The following is a 17,526-nucleotide window of genomic DNA, read 5'->3' on the forward strand; positions in this document are numbered from 1 at the left end:
GTCGTTGCCTCTCCAGTAGGAGACTCCGGGAGATGGCCACTGAGGACAAGTCCTTGCCGTCGGACTGGAGCGTGGAGCCGCCCGTCACCTCGCCTGCCAGCCCCTCCCACCTGACCCACTTCAAGCCGCTCACGCCGGAGCAGGATGAGCCGCCACTGCGCTCGGCGTACAGCTCCTTCGTCAACCTGTTCCGCTTCAACAACAAAGGTAAGCAGCGGCCTCAAGCCTGAAAACTGTAGTTACCCTTTGTGCATAAAAACAAATATATGTACAACATGGCAGCAACAGAACCAATGTTGTACTCGCGATAAACAAGTGTAACATGCACACCCACATGCTAACATGCTAATGCTAATAAACAATTGTATTGTCTAATGCTAATAAACAAACAAGTGCCTGGCAAGTCATACGTGCACTTCCTAAAGTTGTGGCGCAAGAAAATCTTGTAAGCGGCATGAAAATAAACGCATAAAGACACGCCAACCTCACAATTTGGCACTGACACAATAATAACACATTATTTTACATATATACATAGGTCTGAAAAGTTTCAAATGTCGATTTGGGAGGTTGCCTACTGCCACAGCTAATCACAGACCTTGACGATTATTTGCTTTTAAATGAGACTTGTCGGTGCAAGTTAAGCTGTTTGGGCTGTACATAGGGGTGTAACGGTGCGTGTATTTGTATTGAACCGTTTCGGTACGGGGGTTTCGGTTCGGTTCGGAGGTGTACCGAACGAGTTTCGACACGAACATATTAAGTAGCCGCCTCCGCTTCCTTCTGCCTCTGTCTCTGTCAGTCCTCTACACACACCCAGCATTGTCCCACCCACACAACCATCTGATTGGTTACAAACAGAGCGGTAACAGCCAATCGGCAGAGCGTATTCAGAGCGGTAACAGCCAATCAGCAGTGTGTATTCAGAGCGCATGTACTCCGTGCTTAGCGTTTAGCAGGTAAGCATCAGGCAGCAGACTCTCCCCAAATTATAATAAACACCTCCCAGTCAACTACTAGTAACATCACTATGAGCCCGTTGACCTTCTAGAAACCTATACGGCAGCTCAGCTCGCTCGCAGTCCTGGCTTGAGGTGAAGGCTAATTCGCTTTTAGCGTAACGTTAGCTCATTTTGCTGTGTGTGTGTGTGTGTGTGTGTGTGTGTGTGTGTGTGTGTGTGTGTGTGTGTGTGTGTGTGTGTGTGTGTGTGTGTGTGTGTGTGTGTGTGTGTGTGTGTGTGTGTGTGTGTGTGTGTGTGTGTGTGTGTGTGTGTGTGTCTGTGTCTGTGTCTGTGTGTGTGTGTTACGGACAGCAAAGCTCCGTCTGTCTGTTATTTCACTTTACCTTTTTCTGTTTTGATTGAGCTGTATTGAAGCAGGACATTATGTTAAGTGAAGAGTTTCTGTCTCTGATAGTTGATATAATAATGTAAGTGCATCATTAAGCCTACATGAACTCCATTGTGTTCAGGGATGAATAGTCTCTCCTATTGCTATTGTACCATTTTTTCAGCTATAGTTACATTAATCATTAGTAATGCAGCAGCCTAGTTTTGAATGGCAGGGTCCCTGCTATCACATGTTGATAAAAATATAACATTTACATAATAAAAATCAACTACAGGCTTCCCAAATGCTGTAATAAATTAAGCATGATGAGTTGACTTGAAACTGTTTAATGTTGCACTTTTTATATGTAGAAGAAAAGTTTTGTCATTTTATTTTATCTGAGCAACAACTTGAGGCAGTTTAATGTTGATTAACGTGGGCAGAATTATTATAGTGTTCCCAATGTTAAAAGGATAAAGCCATTGTTTACAAATTTGTTAAATAAATAACCAAAAAATTTATATTTTGTTGTTTTCTTACTGTACCGAAAATGAACCGAACCGTGACCTCTAAACCGAGGTACGTACTGAACCGAAATTTTTGTGTACCGCTACACCCCTAGCTGTACATATTGATGTATTGATAAAGTTAGGTTTTAAATTGTTTCGTCCACGTATGAAACAGTAGTTGATTGAAGCCGCTCCATTACTGTATAAACACAAATGAGATTCATGTGTTCAAGACCTTATTAGAAGAAGCAGCCGCTGTCACAGTCTTGTGTGGTCATGTGGGGGAAGTTGCTCTTTCTTCCTGGCATCTGGCAGGTCACATGACATAACTGTACCGCAAAAAACCCTCACTGTATCACTGCGTTACTTTTGTTAGACCTCGTGTCGGGAAACCTGCAATAAGGTTGGAGCTTAGGTGTTGACTAGGAATGAGAATTGATAAGATTTTTCTGGTTTCGGTTCCACTTTTGATTCTGCTTAATTATTTGGTTCTTTATCTCATTTGGATAAAAGCATAACAATCCAGTTGATTAGAGTTAACTTTGTATAGTTTAGAAGAAACATGAATGTACAAACTCAAAATTGAGGTTTTAAGAGGCCGACAACCTCCATGGGGTCAGGGTTCCTCAGAAAATGTTTTCTTGAAATTAACTAATATAACAATAAGATTAATAGTCTACTGTAAAAATAAACAAAATAATACATAAAATGCTAATTTTTTAGAAGAATGTATGAGCTGACCCCTCAAAATAAAAAATAAACTAGTGACAAATACGAGCAGGTCAAGGCCTATAAACAATATACATTATTTTGCAGAAAAATCAGTTTTATTTTTAATAAGGATATGAGATTTTTCTGACTAATTACGGTGTATCCGCTTTGGAGAACAAATCTCAGACACAAAGAGGGAGGAGACTCTGTTTTGTCACGATTTGCATGATAAGTGTTCATTTTACTTTTAAAGTCAATAATATTAGCTTTTTCAGTGAGGTGCTAACATGACAGGCAGTGTTAGTTAGTTAGTTACTTAGTTAGTTCTGTGCCGTGCGTGGTGATGTCAGGCGCGTCCACAGTCATCAATAACAACACTGGCAAATTATTCCTAGGAATCGGAATACTGGTAGCCGGTTTTAAACAGGACCGGTTTTCGATTCCCTTCCTTAGTGTTGACCTTAGCCACTTCATTAGGTACACCTGCACAATGTTTTCTAATGGTACTATCAAATGTACAAATGTTACAATATTCGTCCTCGCTCGTGCACAGATGACGGCCGTCCCCCCGTGGCAGCTTCGGATAAGCCGGACGAGCCAAACCCTTCCCCTCAGTCGGAGAGAAGGAGCTGGTCGTCCAGCTCTTCCCCTTCCGTCTACAGCTCCAGGGCGCACCGGAAGCCGCATTCCGAGCACCTGCGACGCAGTTCCACCGCTTCAGGTAAAAACACACTTAATGCTGATGTTGCCTGGCTGGCTTTTTGCGATGTTTGATTTCCTGCTCTCTAAAACTGAAATATAACATTCCTATGATAATATTGAAGCCAAATTTGTTTCTTATGTTGTCATTTCAGATAGCAGCAGGAAGTCGGATACGCCGCTGAGCAACCATGACCCCCGAACTGCTGTGCAGCTTCGCACGGCGCTGAAGCGACTCAAGGAAATTATGGACGGAAAGAGCCAGGTTTGGTTCCTCCGTACTTTAAGAGAGCATTTGCCATTGTGCATTTTTTACATGAGCGCAAGGGTGTCCAAACTACAGCCCGCGGGCCGCACTTGGTAGCACACGTCCAATAAGCTATTTGCCCTGAGCGTCTTCATATAATATACAAATAGTCAGCAGTCTGATAGCTGCCATTGTTTGCAAATGCACCAAATCGCTGAATTTCAATATTTGTGATTCAATAAATAAAGGGTTTGTATGTTCTCTATATCCAACATTATGTAATATTCTAACTGATCTTTTTTGTAATACCGTTAATGAATGAAGTGTACTTATGTAGTTATTTCCCCATATTTCTGCACAATAACTCAGATATGGTAACACTAGCGAGCAGTAGAGAATATGCAGTGATTTTTGGTCTACAACATATTTTTTGCTTTGTTCATTATGGACGTGTTTCTTACCACTTTATGATGTATATTTTAATGATATTTTCAGTAAATTTTATCATCAATCATTATACCTAGAAATTTGGTTTAATTTACTCTTTCAATTTGTATTCCGTCTATTTTTATTTGTGTTTGACTTTCCCTTTTACTGTTACCGAATAGCATTATTTTAGTTTTACTGAGGTTTAAGGGTACCGGTAGTCTGTTTTTGTCAAACCATCTTTTAAATTTGTTCATTTATTCTGTTATTTGTATTAGCTTCTGTGTGTTCTCTTCTGAACAAAACACTGTTGTATCATCCGGAAATACTAACTTTAAATCTTTTGTAACTTTACAAATGTCATATATATATAGTTCAGGCAAAAGTGTGTACACACCTTCTCATTCAGTGTGTTTTCTTTATTTTCATGACTATTTACATTGTAGATTGTCACTGAAGGCATCAAAATTATGAATGAACACATGTGGAGTTATGTAGTTAACAAAAAAAGGTGAAATTACTGAAAACTTATTTTATATTCTAGTTTCTTCAAAATAGCCACCCTTTGCTCTGATTACTGCTTTGCACACTCTTGGCATTCTCTCGATGAGTTTCAAGCACACCTGTGAAGTGAAAACCATTTCAGGTGACTACCTCTTGAAGCTCATCGAGAGAATGCCAAAAGTGTGCAAAAAAGTAATCAGAGCAAAGGGTGGCTATTTTGAAGAAACTAGAATAAAAAACATGTTTTCAGTTACATACATAACTCCACATGTGGTCATTCATAGTTTTGATGCCTTCAGTGACAATCTACAATGTAAATAGTCATGAAAATAAATAAAACCCATTGAATGAGAAGGTGTGTCCAAACTTTTGGCCTGTACTGTATATAGATTGAAAAATGTTGGTATTGGTCCCTGTGTACGACTTGTGCTCTATAAATAAACTTGCCTTGCCTATATTGGAGGTTTTAGATGCACGCTAATATAATCCGCTGTTTGTTTGCTGCTGATATCGAATATTAAATCGGGACATCTCTAAATGTATTCAAAATGTTTTGTTTCCCTTCCAGGACAGCGACCTGAAACAGTATTGGATGCCCGACAGCCAGTGCAAGGAGTGCTATGACTGCAATGAAAAGTTCACCACATTCCGCCGGCGCCACCACTGCAGGTTGTGCGGGCAGATTTTCTGCAGCCGCTGCTGCAACCAGGAGATTCCCGGCAAGTTTATGGGCTACACAGGTGAGCTGCACGGAGGCGTCGCCATGGCACCCACCAACGGATAAGGCGAACAAAAACCTGACAACTCTTTTCTCTTCACCACGTCACCTAGGAGACCTGCGAGCTTGTACGTACTGTCGTAAAATAGCGCTGAACTACGCTTACTCAGCAGAGTCGGGCTCCATCGGCGAGGACCTCAACGTCTTGTCTGACTCCTCCTGCTCTGTGTGTGTGTTGGAATCCAGCGAGCCACGGACGCCTGTTGGGGGGCGCAAGGCCAGCAGGAACATTTTCCTGGAGGAAGACCTGACCTGGCAGAGGTGAAGCAATCGTGACTTCTTTTTCTCACCTTTTGTTAATATTTATTTTTCATCAACACACAATGAAAATTTGCCTGAACAAACTGACTAGTCAGCAAAAATGTCCACACAAACAGCGGTATTTTGAAAAGTGTATATTCTGCTGAGCATTTTCAAAGGAAACTATTCAGACAACTCTACATGAAACAATTATGACATTTTATTGATTATTTTCAAATTAATAGTAACTACATGTTACTGTGAGTCCACACATTATTCATTTCTTTCTTAGGTTTAACATTTCCCAGATATTACTTATAATACAGGGGTCGGCAACCCAAAATGTTGAAAGAGCCATATTGGATCAAAAATACAAAAACAAATCTGTCTGGAGCCGCAACAAATTAAAAGCCATATTACATACAGATAGTGTGTCATGAGATATACGTTAAATTGAGATGACTTGAATGAAACTAAATTACCTCAAATATACCTACAGTTGAGGCATAATAATGCAATATGTACAAATAGCATGTTAGCATCGATTAGCTTGCAGTCATGCAGTGACCAAATATGTCTGATTAGCACTCCACAGAAATCAACATCAACAAAACTCACCTTTGTGCATTCATGCACAACGTTAAAAGTTTGGTGGACAAAATGAGACAAAAAAAGAAGTGGCATAAAACAAGTCCTAGAAAGTCGGAGAAAGTTATACATGTAAACAAACTACGGTGAGTTCAAGAACCGCCAAAATTAGTAGGACAAAACGGCGCTCGCCAAATACTCGAATCAGTGAAGCATGTTTAATATAAACAGTGTGCTTTATAACAATTAGGGATGTTTGTGTCATGTTTGTCCTCCTACAGAAACCACATTAAAACAAAAAATATATTTTTTTCCCCTCATCTTTTTCCATTTTTCATACATTTTTGAAAAAGCTTCAGAGAGCCACTAGGGCGGCGCTAAAGAGCCGCATGCGGCTCTAGAGCCGCGGGTTGCCGACCCCTGGTCTAATAGCACCAACTGTGGTTATAATATTGGGTTCACAGCCTGCGATTCTTAGGTTTTTTTAGGTTGCAAGAATACGCTAAAAATAAAGACAAAACATAGGCAAGGAATAACTCTTTAAAAGTGATTTAATTTACCATTTTTGTATACTAATTTATTTCGAAAATATATAACATAGTATTGATGTGTTTGCTGTTTCCATCTGCTAGCACTGCGCCACCTGATTCAGTAAATCAACACACTTAGTAATCAATCATCTCATTTTTTAATTTTTATCACAGTCGGATGTTTCGGATTATTTGTTTTTGTGCTTTTTTTTCCCATGCTAATTACTTTTCTCCAGCTTTTTGGTTGTCTGAGTCAGACACAAGGCATTAAGGCCAAGTGGGGAAATCACCTAACCTGACTCTCGCCAGACTCTTGTAGTTCGCTGAGCTCCACACAAGGATCTGGACTCGAAGGCATTGCAAACTCCTTCCAGATAGCAAAAAATAATGAACCAATCAGGATCGCCGAAGGGACTATTTGATTCAAACAACAATGCGGCACGGAGCGAGGAGTCGTGTGCTGACATTGATTCTGCTATTGCAACTGCTTTGTGACATCGATCGAATATTAATTATTTACAAGATGAACAGAGACCGGTTTTGAAGGCATTTATTGGTGGCAAGGATGTTTTGGCTCTTCTTCCGACCGGATTTGGATTTCCCAGCACCGCTCTCATCAGCGTTACGGGTTGATTTGGATGTGAGTGGTTGAAGTAGCACGTCATTCAAGATAGCGGAAAAGTGGTTTATCCAATCACATACAATGATTTTTTTACAAGGCCCCGCCTTCTAAATTACATCTCCTATTGAGAACTCCCAGATTATTGTGTGGAGCTCAGCGAACGACAAGGATCTGGCGAGAGTCAGGTTAGCAGTCACCCACCATATCCAGCCGGAATTCTGGAAATAAATGTTGTTTGGTTTCTTCATCAGTTAGCACTAGTACAAAAAAACAACAAATATCTACCCTTTTAATTTATTGTAAAAATTACAGTGATTAAGTATTTTAACCAGATTAATCACATTTTCAAATATTGATCAATTGCAGCTAATTACTTATGTACATCATTTCATTTCTCTTTAAAAAAGACCCCAATATTTTGACACATGGGACTTTATTTTTGGATGGCCAAACAGGAACATTTATTAAAATGTTTCACTTGAACTTTTGAACAGTTTTGCAATAATATAAATGCGCATGGTCAAGATATGTTGTGATTAATGCATGTTTGTACAGTACATGATTAATGCAATGATTTGTATGTGACTCATCGCATGTGTTAGTTTTGACAGCCCTAAAAATATATATACAAGATATTATAATATAAATGTTTTTACAGTTTCCATCCACTTGCATTGGGGCTAAGTGGGGCAGTGACCCACCAGAGCCAACAGATTGAGCTAAACCGGAACCTGCTTGGTAATAAATGCATATTACTGCTAATTGCAGGACTGGTGTGGAAGTGTAGTGCGAGTCAGAAGGACATGTTTGGGAATTTTTTGTACATTTTGTTCATATTGTGCCTTTTCCGCCAATTACTTTCTTCCCGTTGCGTAGTTGTTGCTGCAGCTTCTGCTGTATAGACATGTGCTTAACGTGTTTAAGATATGTAGAAAACATTTTTAGAATGCAATCAGTGTGTATATATAGTATTTTTTAAGAATACCAGTGTACTTACTGTATGTGAGGACACAACTGACTTGCATGAATTGTTTTTTAAAACAAGTTTTCTATCTGTTTCTCTGCTTTTTCTGTGCGTGGTTGGGAAAAAAAACAAAAAACATTATCGCAAATGACAATTCACCTGCTGTGTGCGCTGTTATAAATGAGCTTTTATTTTATGCTTGTGACTGCATTTATTGTAAAAGGACGTCCTCATGTTCGTGGGTATAACTTAATCAATGAGGAAAAAATTAAAGAGGGTGCAGACAGGCTTTCTTAAAGGGGAAGTGCACTTTTTTGGATTTTTTTTTTTTTTGGGGAATTGTGGCTATCATTCATAATCCCCAAGAACACATTTTGTTTTTTAATGCATTGTAATTTGTAACAACGCCATCTACTGGCCACAGTTGTAAGTACACGGCGCTCAAACAGCCCTATTCCATCCATCCATCCATTTTCTACCGCTTGTGCCGTTCAGGGTCGCAGGGGTTGCTGGAGCCTATCTCAGCTGCACATGGGCGGAAGGCTGGGTACACCCTGGACAAGTCGCCACCTTATCGCAGCCGTATTATCATACTATATTATGTTTATGATCGAGGGCGAGCACATGGTGTCAAATCTTTCTACGGCGGTACAAACTTATTCGAAGCAGTCCGGCAAAAATTAATATGCCGCCATATGCTTAAAATGAGCAAAATACGTAAATATTACATGTTTTTATGAATGTGCCTGTTGCTACATTGCATATACACTTAAGGTGTGTATATGTGTGTGTGTATATAAAACGTTGGTGGAGGATTTTGGATGTTTATTTAAGTGTGCTTTTGTAGGCGAAATAGAGCGACTCCGATTACCTTCATTGTTAGCTGACTTTTGCCAGCGTTTTTTACAGAGTTAGAATGCATTAAAAAAACATGTTATTGTCTCACATAAGGATGGTAAATGATAGGCAAACATTTTTTTTAAAGTGCATTTCTCCTTTAAGCAAAGCATCATTTGGTAACAAATCTTCAAGCACCCTTTATTTAAATGTTTTTCTCCATGCATGTACAGAAATGCTCTCTGAATGCTCAAAATCAAGTAAGGTATTTTTCGTTACGCCGGCTTTCCAGCAATGAGTTTTACGATCATCACGCTTGTTGTGCTTTGCTTGCGTTGAGGCTTGCCACTTTTTTTGGTTTATTTTTCTTCTTCTTCTGTGTACATACCTCATAGAAAACTATCTTTCCTTTCTCTCCTGGCATAGAAAAACTCCCATTGGGATGAGGAAAACGTGAGTGTCGCTGTTTGTTTTTTTCCCCCCTCCCTCCATTTCATTTGTCAGCTTTAACCGTGGTCTCTGTAGAGGAAATAGTGTTGTGCATGCTCACGCTCAGTGACGACTACCACTCTGGGGGTAATAAAGACGACAATATCAAAGTCTATTGTGTGTGTGTGTTTGCCAGAATGATCCATCAGGAACCTCAAAAAAGTGTCCTGCCTTCCAGACTGACAACGCTGCAAGAAGACGTGTGTAAATCCCCCACCAGGAAGAGGTGGGTCTGCTAGCCTTTTAAGCACCCGTTTAAATATAATTATATAAATATAAAGACAATATAACATACATCCATAAACCTGGATGCATATGCAAAAGTGCAATATATTTATCTGTACAGTAATCTATGTATTTATATCTGCACCTTATTGCTCTTGTATTCTGCACTACCATGAGCTAATGCAACGAAATTTCGTTCTTATCTGTATTGTAAAGTTCAAATTTGAATGACAATAAAAAGGAAGTTTAAGTCTAAATAATATGACAATGATTAAGTTGTATCTCTACAGTTGTCCCTCAGCACATCGCGCTTCGTAGTTTGCAGCTTCGCAGATGTTTGTATTTATTTATCATATTTTAGGGTTTTTTGGCCTGAATTCGGCAGTTTGAAATATAAAAATTGCTAAATGAACTACAAATATCAATACTGCAGTAGTATCAGTCACTAGATGAGACCAAATCAAATCTGTTCAGTCTGTGGCCGCTGATTGGCTCAGCCTCAGGCAGTATTACTCTATTAAAACAAGTGTAAGGGTGATTATGTGGGTTTTATTTCATGTCTAAAGGGCTCTCATAATGTAAAAAGAAGTATTTATTTGGTCATAAACAGGTTTTTGTGGTCTATTTATCAAAAGATTCAATTTATAATGAATAATTACAACTTCCTACTATTTTTTGTAATTAACAGCAATACATGATGGTTTACAGAGTACATTTTTCCTCCTTAAGTTACTTAGTTGTTTTAATAAAAAAGGTAAAAGGTCTGCAACAACAGCAACAATTTATTTCATTTTTTTTAATTCAATTATAAATGTTCATTACTGTATCTAATTTTGTCTGAGATTGTATTATATATTTATTTTTTATTTTTACATAAATCACATCCAATGTTTTTTGTGATTGGGACAGTAATTGAGTTCTTGGCATGGGCCAAAAAAATGCTTTCTCTTTCTTCAATTTTGAGGAATATTATTTTATTTATTTTATTTATTTTATTTATTTTATTTATTTTATTTATTTATTTTATTTTCCTGTCACTCAAAATGTTTTTTTTTACCTGGAGAGTGCCGGAATGTGCACCTCAACTTTTAGGAAGATGCCCAATGGGTTAGGTTGTGATGGTCCACAACAAAGCAATTTGTGTTTCCCCAGTTTTGAAAATTCCCGGATTACCTGGAATTACCAGGAATTTTGAAAATGAATGGGCGCATTTACAAACTTCTACATATGCCACATTTCTCAACCAATTTGAGCGGTTCCAAGGTCAAAATGCTCCTTGCGCTTGATATTCAACGGCTAGCATGCTATCCGCACGAAAACTTGTTTTGCTAATTTTGCAAACCCAGAGTTACCGTATATAACATGGTACTTTACATAAGATAACTGTTAGTGACAAATGCTAACTCTTAGCATGCTAACGTTAGCATACTAACTTTTGTAGCCAATTTGGCCACCATACACTTAAGACTTTTAACTTGATATTTGGTGCATGCTAACATTAGCATGCTATAATTTTTTGCAAATTTTGCATGCATATGCCTCAGTCATATAACTTGGTACCTGTCACATTCGTACTTGTTGTGATGCTAACGTTAGCATTTCACTTTGGCTTTTCTGCAGCTTGCGCACATACAGCATTTCTTTCGAAATTGCATATTCTAGTAAATTATCTTTCTATCTTTAGTCACTAAATTAGGTTACTTATCCTATAAAGCGCTGTCATTAGGTGCAAAATGACCTTGTGTTTTTTCCTCCACCAGATCCGCCAGCGTCACCACCCTGTCTCTAGACCGCTCTGGATCCTCCATGCTGCCTTCCTACGACACCTCGGTCAGCCCACCCACCACGCGGGCATTGATGGGCGCCAAGAGTGCCACCAAGCTTGACCACAGCGAGGAGGAGAGGAAGAACCTCCTGGTTGGCCGCCCTACTAGACCCGACTGTTTGTCACTGGGGGGGGGGGGAGGTTGCCGATTTTCCTCAACTGGCTTTTTGTCTTGCAGGACTCCTCCCAGCTGAAGGACCTGTGGAAGAAGATCTGCCACAACAACACGGGAATGGAGTTCCAGGACCACAGATACTGGCTTAGAACCTACCCCAACTGCATTGTGGGGAAGGAGCTGGTCAACTGGCTGCTGAGAAACGGCACCATCTCCAACCGGTACCAAGACACTGTCTCACACCTGTTCATGTATCTGAAGCGCAAAGGGAAACCGAAGCAGGTGAATAATTAGAATCTGACTGGGTTCTGGGATATCTGTGTTTCAGGGCCCAGGCGATTGCCATCGGCCAGGCGCTGGTGGACGGTCGCTGGCTGGACTGTGTCACCCACAACGACCAGCTTTTCAGGGACGAATACGCCCTGTACCGCCCCCTGCAGGTAACAGCCCCTCTTTGAGTTTCCTTGCAAGAGCAGCATCGCAGGTGATTCCTCCCGTCTGGTCTGCAGAGCACAGAGTTCTCAGAGACGCCGTCTCCTGACAGCGACAGCGTCAACTCGGTGGAGGGACATTCCGAGCCATCCTGGTTCAAGGACATCAAGTTTGACGACAGCGATACGGAGCAGCTGGCGGACGAGTCGGACTACAACATACCTAGTAGGTGTCGCTTGTGCATCACCTCTGTGATTAAATATTAGTTATTAATAGTGTTGGGACTAACGCGTTACAAAGTAACGCCGTTAGTTTCGGCGGTAACTAGTAATCTAACGCGTTATTTTTTATATTCAGTAACTCAGTTACCGTTACTACATGATGCGTTACTGCGTTATTTTACGTTATTTTTTATGTATCGGCTAGAAACAGAAGACCTGAGTGTGTTTTATTGGAGCGCTGCGGTGGAAAAGAAAAGGCGTGCTTTGTGTGGGTGGGGGCGGGGGAGGGGCTCCCAGACCGTAGTTGAGGGGCGCAGGGGAGACGTTCCTCCAGGGCCTATGTACTTCGGGGCTAACAACCTTCACTTTACCCGGAAGTGGGTCTTTACAGCTGAGGGTGAGTGACGAGGCCGGCGGTTTGTTGCAACTTTGTGACTTTATTGGACGCAGCCATCCACCAAGCTAGAGCACCTGCACGCACTCATTGTCGCCGTTCCCTCACCTCTCTCGCCCACTCACTCACTGACGTCACTCACCTCACATGCTGTCATATCTTAAAGGGCCACACATACGCTACTTTCATAACAACTAACAAGACATCATGGTGAAGCCAGAAGTCGAGTTTCTTAACATGGAGACATTCTCAATACTTTTCTTTTGTCGAGCACAAAGAAAATAACATTTTAGTTAAATGTAAGTTGTGTCTTGGATCAAAGATCCTATCTACTTAAAGTTAAAGTTAAAGTGCAATTAATGTTGCAGCTATTTAAAATAGTTTTGTCAATTTGTTCTGGCCTGAAATAAATTGGCTCTTTGAAACATATATGTGTCTTTGTGTGTTGTATGCAGACCACATTGCTTAGCAGAGTTCAGTGATGCAAATGCATGTCAAGTTGATCAACAGATTGTATTATTCTCCAGTGCAATAACAGTACTGAAATGAAGGCTAAAAGGTCATTAGTGGGAGCCTTAAAAGAAAAAAAAGAAGTAACTAAATAGTTACTTTTCACAGTAACGCATTACTTTTTGGTGTAAGTAACTGAGTTAGTAACTGAGTTACTTTTGAAATAAAGTAACTAGTAACTGTAACTAGTTACTGGTTTTCAGTAACTAACCCAACACTGGTTATTAATGAGGCAAAAATTTTGGGGTTTTAATAATACTTGTGAATATATTTGAAATCTATTAAAAAAATAACACTTTAAATTTGAAAAACTGTTTGACTCCAGGCAATGCTTGTCATGTGTATGTGTGTCATGATGGTGAAGTAGTTTGTGTTTGCACGCTACAACAGCTTCTTCTTCCTGGCTGGATTGTGAATAATAATCCGTAGATGAAACTCTATTTTTTTGTGTTTAATAAGACTTCTGCTTAGTACAACTATCGTATTTGAGAAGTCGTGATTTGTCACAGGGGCTTGAAAACTTTTTTTTATGCGTGTGTGCTAACGTAGAGTACCATGACAGTTGATATTAACTGTCAAAAAAATCATTGGAAACAATCGATTGACGCTACATATACGTATGTACTGTATTTTCTATTAAATATTCACATAGTTCAATGATCACAGTCCAGATTAAATTGTCGAGCAACCGTTAGTACAAGGATGTTCGAACATGCTAGATATTCGCATGGTGCACTTTCTTAGGTCTCAGCAGCACTCAGTTTTAGTTTCTCTTCTCTCTCTATGCAAAAAATCAACCGTAAGACAACAAGATGGCGCAACCAGACTTGATAATGTTATTTGATTGGCTGTTAGCGTGTCACTTCCACTGATCAGTGATCACTTCCTGTGTTGCTCTGTTACCGGAGAGCAAGTGTCTTTGTTCATGCAGCCAAACTTGCTTTGCAACTTCTAGTTTCTTCCAACGAAAAAGAGGGGAAAAAATACCAAACGTTTTATTGAATGCATTTTTTATTGATATCGATTACACATCTATCGTGATATATCAATCTTATTTTATCGCCCAGCCTTACTTGTTAGTTTTGCTGTGTATTTTAAAATGTTTTACTGTTTGTTTAATGTAACAATGCAGCACATTCTACACCCCTGTTTTTTTACATATATTATTCTGCCCTCCCTGAATGTTTAACGTTTAATGTTTTACAGATATGTTGACAGTCCTTTAAATCAGAGATGAAAAAGCTTTACATTTGTTAACTGATTGTTTGTGTAAAAACTAATATAACGTTGTATTTATACAGTACATGTATAAATCATGTTAAAATAAGCATATAGTTTGGTAATTACTGGGGGGGGACAATGTAACATTACAGGATACAGGTTGGCTTTTATGCTGCTAGATTAATGCTACTGTAACGATATGGAGATGATCCCATTGAAAGGTTAACGAAAATTAGCATTAATGTTGTTTTAAACCTGTACAAATGTTCAACAAATGAGATTTTAACACAACAAAATTGGCATAAAACAGCAAATGCATTTTGTACTTACAGACATATAGTCCGCAGTGGAAACAAATATCGACTGCTAACTTTGTACTGTACTAGTAGGCCAGTCTGCTGCTTGGCACTGCTGACCAACTACGGAAGCCTGTGATGTCAAACCTCAGACTTTTAAAACAAATAGTCAATTTCATGTTGAACTTGATTGCCAGGCGAGGACAGTACATATATCACCTGCAAGGTGAAGTGACACCTTCCAGTAAGACCAAAAATGTAATTTAAAAAAAAAGTAAATTTGTGGCGGTCCAAAACAGATCCGTGTAATGAATGTATTTACCTTCTGCTTTGAAAGTAGAGGATTAGTAACTATTTCAAGGCATTTATCTTTGTGTTTCATGAGATTTTGAAATATACCTTTTATATTTGCATTCCAAATGATAAGAAATGTTCATTATTGCACATTTAAGGCATTTTTACACACAAAAAAATATTTTTTTACATTTAAACCTTATCTTGTGGTGTATGAAGTATGTTTTGGATAAGCTGTGTGTTTCAATTTTGCGTACGATTTGCTCCACAGTACCTTTTTTTTAACCCGTTAAAAATGCACACTTTTTAAAATAAATATCTTAGAGTCCTCCCCGCTATTATACAAACTTCAAAAATGTTATATAGATTTGTATGTCATATCATTAGGGACAGCTGCACTCTTACCAACAGATCAGACGAGCTGCATAAAAAAAGCTGCTTTTGGCAGAATTGACATCACTGCATGTTGCGCGACGCTGTTATGTGCATGCCGAGATTATATGAAAATAATACTTTATCCGTCCTTTTTTGTGTTTCCTCATTGTGTGAAGCAGAGGGGGACGAGCTCCTCTCTCTCTGGTTGAGAGCTAGACTTAATGCCCAAATATGGACATCCAGCTCACCTTCTGGGCTAGAAGAAGACATTGTCCTGTAGCCACTGCAAAACCCTGCGAAAAGAGGCATCAAAACCATATGCAAGCTCACGCCTGAATGCACAAACTTTGATTTGATACGTTGACATCGTTTAACACGAGTATCCAAATTTGTTAAAACATGCATAAAAATTTCATGAAAGGAAACACTTTTTGAAATTTTCCCCGTCATTCACAATCCAAATTCTAGCAAAAATCAGCTAACAATGGAGCTAACGAGAGTCGCTCTATTCCGTCTTTAAAGCGCTCTAAAAACACCCGAAAGCCTCCGTCAACGTTTTATGTACACTCTGTAAGTACATGTGATGTCCTAACAGGCACATTTATAATAACATGTAACATTTACGTATTATGGTCATTTTAGGCATACGGTGGCGTATTCATTTCACAGACACATCACAATGTTCGCTTTTCTCGGCAACAACGCTACTAATCATGGCAGACTTTTGTGAGAGAAAACAAAGACTACTTTAGGACAAATGATAAGCCAGAACTTTAGATTTTTGAGCCAGAATATATATATATATAGTTTGAGAAGTTGTATGCTACACAGATGCAGCTTTAGTGAAACACTTAAGCAGCAATGCTAAGTGCTGAACAAGATATACAAACTATGAACATAATAAAAAAATCCCTTACTGTACAATGTCTGCTTTCAATGGGATGCCAACTGATGGGATGTTTATATCTTCCCGTTTAGATGAAGAATTAATCGTACTCCTTACAAAGTGTTTTGAAAAAATGCTTTTCGTTTCTTTCTCACTATCTCCAGGTATAAGTTGAATGTCAAAGTTGACCAACTTCTCGGTTTATGGAAACAGCCTTCTACTATCCAAGTGAGAGGCATGATTTATAATTTATAATCAACTTTCACCAGCTCATAGGCAATGCAGCAGCAGCAGCAGCAGCTAGTATGTCAATGTAGCAACCAGGTAGTTCGCTCCCTGTGATCACAGCGCCGCTAAAAATAGTTTGTCTGCTTTAGTGCTTATAGTAACAATATTGCTAATACTTGGTTATTATTCAGGTCACCAGATGTAAATGGAGTATTGTTGGCGGTTTTTCAATGTTTTTTTAGAGGGCTTTTTGGGCACAATGGTGTACCGGTACTCTCATTTCCTCCAACATTGTTAGCGTTTATTCACGACTTGGAATGCATAAAAAAAGAAAAACATTTGCGTTTTGGTCGTACATAAGGATTGTGAATGATTGGCCAAATTCCCCCAAAAATTGCAGTTCCCCTTTAAGCATTTGCAAACAACTAAGCTGTTGCCATGTGTCTCGATGGTCCAGCCACACTTCCGCTAATAGTGTCCAATCCGTCCAGGCTCTGCCAGCGCCAGCAAGAGGACGTCCGTCAGCAGCTCCCAGTCAGTGGTGGACAGCGACTCTGCGGCCTCCATCAACCTCAACATGGAGCACAACAACGTCAACTTCCACATCAAGAAGCAGTCCAAATATCCGCACGTGCCTTCGTCCGCCGAGCAAAAAGGTTTGTACCTATGAGTTGCGCACCGGCAGCTAAATGCTCTCCACCATACCTTACGGTCGTCTCTCATACATTGGCAGCTGAATTTCTGATGTCTGAAGATGGAGGACAGAACATCGTGATCAGCGATGCTTTCATCAAAGGTACAAATGTCGCCAATCCCTGATTTTGATTCAACAAGCCACGTCGCCGATCGTCTTCTTGTGCGAGCGCAGAGTCTCTGTTCAACCGGCGTGTGGAGGAGAAGGCTAAAGAGATGCTGTTCACGCCGCTGAGTTGGCACCACAGCTCCCTGGACCAGCTCCGAGAGGAGAACGGAGAGAAGAAGGCCATGGAGAGGCTGCTGTGAGAGCCGTCACGAGAGCCAACAGTCCTCAT

General features: G+C 39.7%; 1 protein-coding gene across 5 annotated transcripts in view; it reads left to right on the forward strand.

The window, feature by feature from the left end:
- pikfyve (phosphoinositide kinase, FYVE finger containing) overlaps positions 1 to 17,526 on the forward strand; it is a 56,322-nt gene that overhangs the window by 15,393 nt on the left and 23,403 nt on the right. For 2 of the 5 annotated variants that reach the window (XM_061970855.2, XM_061970851.2), the window contains exons 2-15: positions 20 to 207; positions 3,103 to 3,270; positions 3,404 to 3,513; positions 4,994 to 5,165; positions 5,257 to 5,464; positions 9,411 to 9,437; positions 9,610 to 9,699; positions 11,459 to 11,615; positions 11,702 to 11,859; positions 11,967 to 12,078; positions 12,148 to 12,295; positions 16,987 to 17,151; positions 17,229 to 17,291; positions 17,364 to 17,493. In XM_061970855.2, coding sequence (XP_061826839.2) covers positions 33 to 207; positions 3,103 to 3,270; positions 3,404 to 3,513; positions 4,994 to 5,165; positions 5,257 to 5,464; positions 9,411 to 9,437; positions 9,610 to 9,699; positions 11,459 to 11,615; positions 11,702 to 11,859; positions 11,967 to 12,078; positions 12,148 to 12,295; positions 16,987 to 17,151; positions 17,229 to 17,291; positions 17,364 to 17,493 — 1,883 coding nt within the window. In that variant the 5' untranslated portion in view covers positions 20 to 32. Of the gene's footprint in view, positions 1 to 16; positions 208 to 3,102; positions 3,271 to 3,403; positions 3,514 to 4,993; positions 5,166 to 5,256; positions 5,465 to 9,410; positions 9,438 to 9,609; positions 9,700 to 11,458; positions 11,616 to 11,701; positions 11,860 to 11,966; positions 12,079 to 12,147; positions 12,296 to 16,986; positions 17,152 to 17,228; positions 17,292 to 17,363; positions 17,494 to 17,526 lie in introns of all 5 variants that reach the window. The other 3 variants (XM_061970853.2, XM_061970850.2, XM_061970852.2) reach the window with 2 other exon arrangements.

This window comes from Nerophis lumbriciformis, linkage group LG13 (assembly GCF_033978685.3).
Source record: "Nerophis lumbriciformis linkage group LG13, RoL_Nlum_v2.1, whole genome shotgun sequence".
Taxonomy (NCBI): domain Eukaryota; kingdom Metazoa; phylum Chordata; class Actinopteri; order Syngnathiformes; family Syngnathidae; genus Nerophis; species Nerophis lumbriciformis.